Below are 12,598 nucleotides of genomic sequence, written 5' to 3' on the forward strand. Positions count from 1 at the left end.
TGTCGCTGCATTCATTTTATCCTCTACCTTCACAAGCCTTCCAGGGCCAGCTGCAGTGAAGCATCCCCACAGCATGATGCAGCCACCACCATGCTTCACGGTAGGGATGGTGTGCTTTTGATGATGTGTGCTGTTGGCTTATGCCAAACGTAGCATTTAGTCTGATGGTTAAAAAGCTCAATTTTGGTTTCATCAGACCATTGAACCTTCTTCCAGCTGACTTCAAAGTCTCCCACGTGCCTTCTGGCAAACTCTAGCTGAGATACCATGTGAGTTTTTTTCCTCAACAGTGGCTTTCTCTTTGCCACTCTCCCATAACCCGGGCAACTGTTATTGTATGCACAGTCTCTCCCATCTCAGCCACTGAAGCTTGTAACTCCTCCAGAGTTGTTAGAGGTCTCTTGGTGGCCTCCGTCACTAGTCCCCTTCTTGCACAGTTACTCAGTTTTTGAGGATGACCTGCACTAGGCTGATTTACAGCTGTGCCATATTCTTTCCATTTCTTGACGATTGACCTAACTGTACTCCAAGGGATATTCAGTGACTTGGAAATTTTCTTGTATCCATCTCCTGACACGTGATTTTCAAAAACATTTTTCACAGAGTTGCTTGGACTGTTCTTTTGTCTTCATGGTGTAGTTTTTGGTAGGATACTGACTCACCAGCAGTTGGACCTTCCAGATACAGGTTTATTTTTACAACAGTCAATTGAAACACCTTAACTGCACACAGGTGTACAAAAACAGATCTCGATGCAACTAATAATGTGACTTCAAAAACCAATTGGCTGCACCAGTGATGATTTGATGTGTCATTTTAAGGGGGGGGGGGAGTTGAATACTTATGCAATCAATTATTTTGTGCTTTATATTTATAATTAATTTAGATAAATTTATACAGATCTGTTTTCAGTTTGACATGAAAGAGTCTTTCTGTTGATCAGTGTCAAAAAAGCCAAATTAAATCCACTGTGATTCAAGGTTGTAAATATAGGCAGTGTATGTTACTGTCCATCTTGGAAGTGGACCTCTTAACTCTGAAGCAGGAGGGAGAACTTGGCGATAACTTCACGCACTGCATTCACAAGGATGGCTGGGGTCATCCCTGGCAATGGAGGGGGTGGAAGGGGAGGTGAGAACGAGTGAGGAGGGGAGGATGGGTTGAAAACCAACAGCGAGGGAGGGAGCTTTGCTCGATACTCACTCAGCCTCCAGCTGGGCCACCGGACACTTGTACTGGGCTGTGCTGAACAAACAGATGTCTGCATACTGCCGCACTGTTGGGAGAGAAGTTCCAAAGAGTTAAACCAGGGCCGCATCATAGGGATCTCGTCTGAGCGAGATATGGTCTGTACAAAAGGGATGGGTCGCACCTGAACCTGAGGGGGAGCAACATTCTTGCAGGCAGGTTTGTTAGAGCTGTTGGGGAGGGTTTAAACTAATTTGGCGGGGGGTGGAAATCAATGTGAAGGAACTCAGGATAGGACAGATGGTGAAAGAGCAAAGATAGCAAGCAGTAGGCTGTCAGGAAGGGCAGGCAGATGACAGGAGAAAATTGCAGTGGGTATCAGCGCATTCGGGATGCAAAAGCAAAAAGGGTAGCAAATACAGTACTCAAAGTGTTATATCTCAGTTCACGGAGTATAAGAAATAAGGTGGATGATATTATTGTGCTTTTACAGATTGTCAGGTATGATGTTGTGGCCATCACTGAATCATGGCTGAAGGATGGTTGTAGTTGGGAGCTGAACGTCCAAGGTTACACATTGTATCAGAGGGATAGGAAGGTCGGCAGAGGGGGTGACGTGGCTCTACTGGTAAAGAATGGCATCAAATCAGTAGAAAGATGTGACATAGGATTGGAAGATGTTGAATCCTTGAGGGTTGAGTGAAGAAACTGCAAAAGTAAAAGGACCTTATATATAGGGCTCCAAATAGTATCCGGGATGTGAATTACAGAATATAATGGGAATTAGAAAAGACATTTCAAAAGGGCAATGTTATGGTAGTCATGGGAGATTTCAACATGCAGATAGACTGGGAGACTCAAGTTGGCAATGGATCTCAAGAGAGTGAGTTTGTTGAGTGCCTAAGAGATGGCTTTTTAGAGCAGTTTGTTGTTGAGCCTACTAGATCAGCTATACTGTATTGGGTGTTATGTAATGAACTGCAGGCGATTAGGGAGCTGAAGGTACAAGAACCCTTAGGAACCAGTGATCACAATATGATTGAGTTCAACTTGAAATTTGATAGGGAGAAAGTAAAGTCTGATGTAGCAGTATTTCAGTGGAGTAAGGGAGATTACAGTGGTATGAGAGAGGAGTTAGCCAAAAGTAAATTGGAAGGAGGTGCTGGCAGGGATGACAGCAGAGCAGCAATGGCGTGTGTTTCTGGGGAAAAATGAGGAAGGTGCAGGACGCATGTATTCTAAAAACAAAGAAATACTCAAATGGGAAAACAGTACAACTGTGGCTGACAAGGGAAGTGAAAGCTAATGTAAAAGCAAAAAAGAGAGGGCACACAACAAAAAATTAGTGGGAAGACAGAGGTTTGAGAAGCTTTTAAAACCCTACAGAGAACAACTAAAAGAATCATTAGGAAGGAAAAGATGAAATATGAAAGCAAGCTAGCAAACAATATCAAAGTGGATAGTAAAAGCTTTTTCAAGTATGTAAAAAATAAAAAAGATGAGAGTGGATATAGAACCACTAGAAAATGAGGCCAGAGAAATAATAACGGCAACAAGGAGATGGTAGATGAACTAAATGAGTATTTTGCATCAGTCTTCACTGTGGAAGACACTAGCAGTGTGCCAGATGTTGAAGGGTGTGAGGGAAGAGAAGTGAGTCCAGTTATGATTACAAAGGAGAAGGTGCTCAAAAAGCTGAAAGTTACCCAAGGGGACATAAGTTACCAGACCAGATGAACTACACCCTAGGGTTCTGAAAGAGGTAGCATTTAGAGATTTTGCTCCATAATCTCTATTGTCGGTACAACTACTCTGCCCAACCACAAGAAACTGCCGAGAGTTGTGGACACAGCTCAGCACATCACAGGTACCAGTCTCCTGTCCATGGACTCTGCCACACTTCTCACTGTCCCACTACAATGGCCAGCAGAATCAAAGGCCCACCCTGGTCACTCCCTCTTTGTTCTGTAGAAGAGTATCGGCAGGTACCCAATAAGATGCAAGATCATGAAAAGATAGTGTGGTGTCATGGGTCCACTTTGTCCTACTAGTAAACTGTTTAACTATTACAGCAGGGTAGAAGTGGTACATGCTTTCAGGGTTTTGTAAATTCTGCCTGAAGAAAGGGGGAGAAGAGAGTAGGTCAGGGTGATTGGGGTCGTTGATCATGACTACTTTACTGAGACAGCAGGAAGTGCAGACAGTCTGTGGAGGAGAGGTTGGTTCCTATGATGTTCTGAACTGTGTCTACAACTCTGTGTGTGGTTGCTTGAACTGGGAAACTCAGTGTTGGTACTCCCCTTGTTTACTCCCCTCCACCAATGCTGCCCGACTTGCCGAGTTCCTCCAGAACTTTGTCTGTGTAGCTCAACACCTTCCACGTTACGATCCACCGTACCAACACTGAGTCTCCCAGTTCAAGCAACCACACACAGAGTTGTGGACACTTTATTCTACATTGCGATTGTTTTACCTTGTCCTAGCTCAGTGCACTGTGTAATGATCTGATCTGAATGAACACTATGCAAGACAAGATTTTCACTCTACCTCAGATGTGTCAAAAATACACCTATTCTAATTTCAGTAGCCCACAACTACCTCCAAAACCTAATGAAGTGGCCACCGAGTGCATGTTTGTCATCTTCTAGTCCATCCCTTAACCAGAGTTGTATAAAGCTGTAACATAACTTAGTCTCCTGAACACAATGCAATACTGAACACCTTCTTTACCACCCATCAACCTGCTTGGCCACTTCCTCAGAGCTGTGGACTTGGACCCCAAGTTTTATTTGCATGTCCCAATCCTTAATATCCCGAAATCTCTTCAACCTGCATTTCGATTGAACCCAGTGATCGAGCCTCCAGTGAAGAGAATTCCAATAATTCCCCATCCCTGAGTAAAGGAACTTCTCTCCACCTTAGTCCAGAACACCCAACATCAGGAATGAGGCATCAGAACGCAAAGAGGGCTGTTCATCCCTCAGGAGGGAGCTGCTCAAGGAGGTACTCACCCGAGATCTTGATCTTCTTCACCGTTTTAGTGGAGTTGTTGGTTACGTGGACGTTGACGCTGATTGGCTCCCCGTGGTAGTACAACTGCAGGGGAGGGTGCAACACGGGTAAAGAAACAGTCATCACAGACCATGTTATCGGAGCAGAATTAGACTATTTGGCCCATCAGCACCTCCCTCCTCTCCCCCCACTTCCCCCATCCCTGCTTCCCTCTCTCCCTCTCTCCCCCTCCTCCATTTCTGGCATTTTCACACCCTCAATTTCTTTTTCTCTCTCACTCTCCCCATCTCTGCCTCTCTTTCTACTTCACTTCCCATCTCTTGTTCTTTCCTCTCTGCCTCGCTCTACCCCTTTCTCTGCATTCCTTCATCTCCCTTCCTGTTTCTCTCCCCACCTCTCCCTCCCCCCCTTCATTTGCCCCACTCCCTCCCTCTCAGTCTCCATTTGTCCCCTCATTCCACCCCATCTGTGCTTCTTTCTTTATCACTGCCCCCCTCCCTCTCTCCCTCACCCCGGACCGACCTCTTTATCCAGCGAAGCCTCCAGGTGGAGGGACCTGTCAGACATCAAGAAGTTCCTGGTAGTCTCTGCCATGGGCTGGGGTCCGGGCTTCTCCGGGGCGTACTGCACCTTCCGGATCACCAGCCGCACGGAATTCCTGTACAGATATAAGCAGATACATTATCAGGTTGCTGAGGGAGGAAGCTCCTTCCCCACTCCCCTGCCGCAGTGCAGCCCCCCCCCCCCACCGCGGCGGGGCGAGACACACGCACGCGTGCAGACACACACACACACACACACACACGCACAACCAGGGATCAGGATCAAATGCACTGCATCGCCGTGCTGCCTAATCTCCCAAAAGATTATTTTTGACAAACGAGTCTACCTCTTGTGAATCTTCTCCTCCATGGTTTTCGAGCAGAAGGCCCGGATTTCAAAATCTACACCACAGGCCTGGGGTAGAAAGGGAGAGGGGGCAAGGAGGGAGGAAAGGAAGGGGGACGTTATGTTTTGAAACTGCAAAATATTAAACGAATTCAAAGGAAAACACGGAGTTTGAAACGTGGACTAACTTGAGGTGCGCACGTATCACATGGTAATGTCATGACACGAGCAATTTACATATTTTAGAAAATAAACTAAACTAGAATGCTTAATCAATTATATTTACAAGATTACTTAAATAATATAGAAATATTAAATACACAACATGGGGGAGGGAGGAAAGAAGAGGGGAAGGGAAGCGTAAGCTTAAGTGTGGGGAAAATTGTAGAGGGAGGGAGGGAGGGAGGGAGAGAGGAATGGAGGCCCAAAGAGAGTGGGAGACAAAGAGAAGGGAAGAGAAAGCCGGGTGGGGGTCACGGAGGGAGGATGGGGGAAGGTGAGGGCAGGTTAAGGGGAGACACGTGCATTACTCGATGTTTTAGCATCTGAATCTGTGCTAGGGGATGGTGAGGGTGTTCCTACCTTGCCAGTGTCTTCCGGCCCTGGCTGTAGTGTAACTGAGCATGGCAGGTTCTGTGGCAGCTGTGGAGACACGAGGGGCGTTGAAAAGGGGAGCAGAGGTGTTTACACTCAGTTTCTAGCATCCCCCCTCCCGCTGCCCACTTCACCATGTGCTTCGCCCCACCAACGTCCCCGCAGAGACCCCCTTGCCCTCCCTACAACCACCCACACACATACACATGTATGCCTCAACCTGGCCCCTACCACCTGCCCTACTTCTCTCGGCAAATAAAAAACACAGCACACCCACTCTTCCCTAACCAGAGCACTCCGTCGCTCTGCATTCACCTGCTGCCCCTCCGCCACAAACTCCCCCTCAGACCCGACCCCATCTACAGCAGCCTTCACTCTCTTAACCCCTCATCTTCCCCATCTAATTCCCCCTCAATAAAAGCCCCACGACACATGACATAATACAGCACAGAAACAGGCCATTCAGCCCAACTTCTCCATGCAGACCGAGATCCCATCTGAGCTGGCCCCATTTGCCCAATATCCCCCAACCAGTGGTTCCCAAACAGGTTTCATGGACCCCTTGCTTAATGGCATTGGTCCATGGAATAAGAAAAGGTTGTGATCCCTTGATCTAAACCTTTCCCAACCATGTACCCATCTGAACGTCTTTGAAATGTTAATGAACCTTCCTCAGTCACTTCCTCTGGCATACCTCCTTGCAGATACGCATCATCCTCTGGCTGAAAAAGTTACCCCCTCAGGACCTCTATAAATCTTTCCCCTCCCACCTAAATTCTCTGGTGGTGTTCAGGGTTTCCTTCATCATGTCAGTAGCTTCCTCCCGGTTTTCACTACGGTCAGTCATGCAAGTCCAGGGTGGAGACTCAGGAATACTGTCACACTCAGACGTTGGAGGATTCTTCATTGCTGTTTCTGTAAAAGTTTTGTTTGACCAGTCAGGGTTGTTAACCCTGAGCTGAACCCCTGAACTTGGGAGGACCGGTGGACCACTCAGTCTGGCCTCTACCCTTTGACCTGTTCACATGGGTGACCCTACCAAGAGCCAAAGCATAAAGCCCTGACTCCAGCAAACATCGCTCTCTAGGTCATTGAGGCACGCAAGCCTCCAAACCCTACAAGGCTGTGGTCCTCATGTTGTGTGCAAATTATCTTCCCCCAAAAATCTATTTTTTTTATTTGAAGATTTTTAATCCTTTTAACAAAGTTTTAAAAATAGGTTTCTTTAAAATATTCGTGATATTTCAATGCTACCCCTAACCAAACGCATACATTCTAAGTTAGAGCTCTATATACATTTAATTTGTTACAAACCATGCTTTACCCTTTCATATGAAAATACATGCTCGTCTGTAGAGAGTTGAGTGCACCAAATTCCTGCGAGGTCAGATCACAGGTGACCTCACCTGGTCCCTTAATATCACCTCCCTGAACAAGGCGGCACAGCAGCGCCTCCACTTCCTGAGGAGACTGAGGAAAGGGAGCCACCCTCAACCATCTTAACCACCATTGAAAACATCCCAACAAGATGCATCTCCATCTGGTATGGGAGCAGTCGATTATCAGACCTGAAGTCCCTATAAAGGACTGTAAGAATGACCAAGAGGATCACAGGGGTCTGCCTACCATCCATCGGGGACATTTATAAGGACCACTGTGAACACAGGGTCACTAGTTTTATTAAGGATCCCACCCATCCAACCAGCATCCTCTTTGACTTTCTACCATCAGGCTGGAGACTCTGATGCATAAAAACAGCAACGGTCAAGATGAAAAACACCTCGGGCCATTAGGCTTCTGAACTCCCTGTTGCATCGTGTTCAAAGTGTTACCAGATAGTCTGTTCTGTGTCTTGCAATATTTAATTTATCCACTTTATGTATGCGTACTTCATTTGTACATTTTATCCTTACTTTCCCAAGTCATTATGTGTTTATGTGTGCTCTGAATACTGCTGAGCTTTACACTGTCGTCTGGAGAATCACTGTCTCGTTTGACGGTATACATGTATTATAGTTAAATGATAACGGACCCCTTGCTTAATGGCATTCGTTCATGGCTTTAAAAAAAAGTTTCCCATCCAAGTATCTTTTAAATGTTGTTAATGTATCTGCCTCAAACACTTCCATTGGGAGTTTGTTTCATATATGGACCATCCTCTGGGTGAAATTACCCCTCAGGTTCCTGTTAAATCTCTAATCCCCTTTCCCCTTAAACCTATGCCCTGTAGTTCTCGATTCCCCAACCCTGGGAAAAAGACTGAGAGCATTCTTTCTAGTCCTGAGGAAGGGTCCCGGCCTGAAACGCCAACTGCTTATTCACTTCCACAGATGCTGCCTGACCTGCTGAGTTCCTCCAGCATTTTGTGAGCATTGTTCTGGATTTCCAACATCTGCAGAACCCGTGTTTATGAGGGAATTCTTTCTATCTATGGTTCTATAACATCTACCTATGTCCTGGGGACGTTCTTCCCACAGTCCAAAGATGAACAGTTTATAGGTTAATTGGTCATTGTAAATTGTCCCACAATTTAAGCTCGGGTTAAATCAAGGGTTGCTGGGCGGTGCAGCTTGAAAGATCAGAAAGGCTGTAGCTCAATAAATAAACACGAGTTACTCACACAGAATACTGGAGGAACTCAGCAGGGCAGGCAGCATCCATGGAGGAGAATGAATGTATGATAAGATGGACTCTTGGCCTCACAATCTACCTCGTTATAATCTTGCACTTTATCGTTTACCTGCACTGCACTTTCCCTGTAGCTTTTACACTTTATTCTGCATTCTGTTTTTGATTTACCTGGTTCTGTCTCGATGCACCGCGTAATGACAGCGTAATAACACTATCGGAGAAGTGCTGCCAGGATAATCAAGGACACGACCCACCCAGCCAACACACTTTTCATCCCTCTTCCCTCTGGGAGAAGGCTCAGGAGCTTGAAGACTCATACGGCCAGATTTGGGAACAGCTTTTTTCCAACTGTGGTGAGACTGCTGAATGGATCCTGACCCGGATCTGGGCCGTACCCTCCAAATATCCGGACCTGCCTTTCGGTTTTTTTTGCATTACCTTACTTTCCATTTTCTATTTATGATTTATAATTTAAATTTTTAATATTTACTATTTTTACTATTTTTAATATTTAATATTTGTACTCCAGGGAGCGGGAAGCACAGAATCAAATATCGCTGTGATGATTGTACGTTCTAGAATCAATTGTTTGGCGACAATAAAGTACAAGCATGAAGTATATATAAAGTATGATTTCATTGGTATGAACAGTATGCAAGACAATATGTGACAAAAACAAAACTATTTCAATTCATTATTTTGTATACCCCTATAAGGTGACCCTACATTCTCCCACATCCCAAGGAATAAAGTCCTAGCTTGCCAAACCATTCCCTATAACTCACTCTCGAATGCAGGCAACCTCCTTATAAACCGTCAGTAGCTCCCCACCCCAGCAGATCCTTGCCCTACACACAAAGCCCCCATTTAAGCTCTGGTCCAGAGGTACCTCTCTCCCTCCCTTACCACCGGCCCTGGACTCACCGTGAAGAAGAAGGGGAATGCGTTCTCGCCCAGTTTCTTCACCAGCCGCTCCTGGAGGCGGGTCAGGGGCTTTTTCTCCTCGGGCAGGGGTGGAAAGGCCTGGAACGTGGCAATGAATAGGTCCTTCCTGAAGGAGAGGCCAAGCACGTCCAGGTCCTCGCGTCCATAGCGGAAGGCGCAGGTCAGCGTGACGAAGACTGCGGCGAAACAGTGCAGGTGTCGGTTACCGGGAACCAGCATAGTGTTACTGATCACTAATGTGGCAAGACAGCATGGGTACTGCTTACCAGTAACTAGTATGGGAAAACAACACAGATTACCAGTCACTGGTAACTAGCAAGGCAAATCAGCATGAGTGCTGGTTATTGGTAACTAGCATAGTTACAAGTTACCAGCATGGTAAAATAGCATGGGTATTTGTTACCCATAATCAGCACAAGCTCTGGTTACCTGGAACCAGCACAGGTGACTGGTAACCAGCATGGTGAAAGAACATGGGCATTGGGTATTAGATACTGGTAACTAGCTAGCACTGGCCAGGTCAAGTAAACAATGCTATTGATTGTTGGTAACCAAAACAAACCCTTTAAATCACTAATTAGTACAAATCAGAGACAAATGGGATGGGAATCCATTGTTGATAACCAGCACCAGTTACCAGTAACCAAGCACTATCCAATAGTAATGCCATCAGTTGTGGTTACTGGGAACCAGCGGGGCAGACAGAATGGGCTTTGTTATTGGTAACTAGCATGGGCTACCAGTAACTGGCCCTGGTCCCTAACAACATGGATAGGTTACTGGTAACCAACAACCAGTTAAGAGGGACCAGAACTGGCAATCATAAGGGGAATTGGTTATTAATATCTGGCCCGCATAGGGTTACTAATACCTGGCCAGCATTGGTTACTGGTAATAGGTATTGGTTGCCAGTAACCAGCCCATAGGATGCAGGGATTAGCAGAGGGCAGCCTCACAGAGATGGTGGAGGTGGCCAGTGCAAAGGGAGTTTGGGGTGCGTTGTTTCAGGGTGAAAGGATCACCCACTGGACAGAGACGAGCAGGAATTTCTTCCTAAGTGGTTGGGAATACCTAGGATTCTCTTCAGCTTAAATCTATGGAGATGGAGATTGAGAGAGGATCCAAGATTGGCCAATCCATTTTTTTTTTGTCAAATGGGGAGGTAAAACGCAGAGGTTAAGGGCCAAAGGGAAACAAGCAGGAAGTTGTGACTGAGTCTATAGATCAGGGGCAGCAGGCTTTGAGGGCCAGAGCTCACCATCCCACCTTCACAGTGCAACAGTGCAGTGGGGGGGGGGTGGACCGCGCATGGGGGGGGGGGGAGCGGACTGTGCTGGGGTGGGGGCGGGGCGGTGGCTGGGAGACTGGACCGTGCATTGGGGGGGGGGGGGGGGGTGGACCATGCACATGAGCCAGATTCCCCACAACCTACGGACGACCCCAATGCCTGTACTCACCTCGCCTCTCCTTCAGGTATTCAGGGTCAACCAGGACAACTCCATCTGGAAGAGGGAATAGGAGCAGAGGTTAGCGTGTGTGGAGGGGATTAAAATAAACGTCAGTCTTGATCCTTGTTGAATCTGAGGCCATGCTGGCCATTGAATCTCTGCTAGCTCACCTCCACTTTTCCGTATAACCACTCTCTATAACCACTTTTCCCTATAACCAACCATTGCTCCAAGTAGAAAATTTCACAAGGCCTGAACACTACGTGGCAATTTAAACGTGTTTTTTTGTAATATGCATACTATGGATATTTAAAATGAAAAATTACATACCTTTGATTTTATTTATTAATTGTAGGGTTTCATAGAATACAGTACAACACAGAAAACCTTTCACCTTTCATAAACATTTTCTTCTCTGCCTTTATTCCAGCTGCAAGGCAATGAAGGCTATGTGCGTGGGGGCATTTCAGTTACTGCATAGCTGTGTACCTGCACAGCTCAGAAGGAACAGTGCCTGTAACCCATTTGTGAAGATTCCACCCCTCACGCTCACCCCAGGCTAATAATTAACCCACCGACCCCACAAGCTATTGGGATATGGGGCAGAAACCTAATGCGGTCACAGGGAGAGCTCCAAATGCACAAAATGCTGGAGGTTGGGATTGAACCCAGGTCTCTGTGAACTTGAAGGTAGAAGCGCTACCTGCTTTGCTAATGCGCCACTGTTTGACTGCCTCCCGATTAAGTTCCCTAGTTCTTGACTCTTTCCCCCATCTGGGAAAGTCCCTCTTCCCAGTTTATCCCAATTACAACTTCAAATCCAGTGAATTCTGGTAGTTGAGGCTAGAACTAGAGGACATAGCCTCAAGTTTTAAGGGATGGAGAAGAGAAACTGCTTTTTCTCTGAGAGCAGTGAATCCATGGAAGACTCCAGAGAATGGAATGTGGCCTTAAATGCTGGAGGGATTGAATTTAAGAGCAACTGTACAGGATTTGGAATTTGTTGCCACAGGTGGCTGTGGAGGCCCAATCTTTGGGCATACTTAAGGTAGAGGTTGGTAGATTCTTCATTGCTCAGGGCATGAAGGGACAGGGAGAAGGCAGGAGATTGGGGCTGAGGGGGAAAAGGATCAGCCATGATGAAATGGCGGTGCAAACTCCATGGCCCAAATGGCCTATATTCTGCTCCCATATCTGTGAGGCCACACACAGTTCTGGTCTCATTATTTGTAGGAAGATGCACTTGGCTTTGGAGTTGGTGCTGAGGAGGTTCACCAGGCTGATTCCTGAGATGAAGGGTTAGTCAATGAGGGGAGATTGAGTCATCTGAAACTGTACTTGCTGGAATTCAGAAGAATGATCTTATGAACACATATAAAAGTATGAGCTGGAAAGTTGTTTCCACCAGTAGGTGAGACTAGAACTTGGGAGCATATCCTCAATATTGATGGAGTAGATTTAGGACAGAAATGAGGAGAAAACGTTTCTCCCAGAGAATACTGGATCTGTGGAAATCTCTGCTCAGGCTACCTCAACAGTTATAGTTAAGGCACAGTTAGATAGGCATTACAAGGGAATGAAGGGTTCTGGGGAAAAGGCAAAGTTGCCTCCATAGCCACATCAACCGTGATCTTATTGATAGGTGGAGCAGGATCAATGGGCTGGATGGTCTCCTGCTCCTATTTCTTATGTTTATATTGATCCCTTTCAATGTCTCCCAAGGAAGTAGGTACAGAGGAGATGTCAGGGGCAAGTTTTTCTGTTTTTTTTTTTACGTAGAGAGTGGCGAGTGCGTGGAATGGGCTGCTGGCGATGGTGGTGGAGGCGGATACGATAGGGTCTTTTAAGAGACTCCTGGATAGGTACATGGAGCTTAGGAAAATAGAGGGCTA

The 12,598-nt window shown here is 46.3% G+C and overlaps 1 protein-coding gene across 2 annotated transcripts in view; it reads right to left on the reverse strand.

Moving 5' to 3' along the window:
* The window catches only part of LOC140197867 (arrestin red cell), a 124,544-nt gene that overhangs the window by 10,059 nt on the left and 101,887 nt on the right, over positions 1 to 12,598 (reverse strand). For both annotated transcript variants that reach the window (XM_072258410.1, XM_072258409.1), the window contains exons 4-10: positions 10,716 to 10,760; positions 9,238 to 9,434; positions 5,671 to 5,730; positions 5,090 to 5,157; positions 4,723 to 4,858; positions 4,200 to 4,284; positions 1,204 to 1,276 (exon numbers count right to left, since the gene is read on the reverse strand). In XM_072258410.1, the coding sequence (XP_072114511.1) occupies positions 1,204 to 1,276; positions 4,200 to 4,284; positions 4,723 to 4,858; positions 5,090 to 5,157; positions 5,671 to 5,730; positions 9,238 to 9,434; positions 10,716 to 10,760 (664 nt within the window). The remainder of the gene's footprint in view (positions 1 to 1,203; positions 1,277 to 4,199; positions 4,285 to 4,722; positions 4,859 to 5,089; positions 5,158 to 5,670; positions 5,731 to 9,237; positions 9,435 to 10,715; positions 10,761 to 12,598) is intronic.

Source organism: Mobula birostris, chromosome 5 (genome assembly GCF_030028105.1).
Source record: "Mobula birostris isolate sMobBir1 chromosome 5, sMobBir1.hap1, whole genome shotgun sequence".
Lineage (NCBI taxonomy): Eukaryota > Metazoa > Chordata > Chondrichthyes > Myliobatiformes > Myliobatidae > Mobula > Mobula birostris.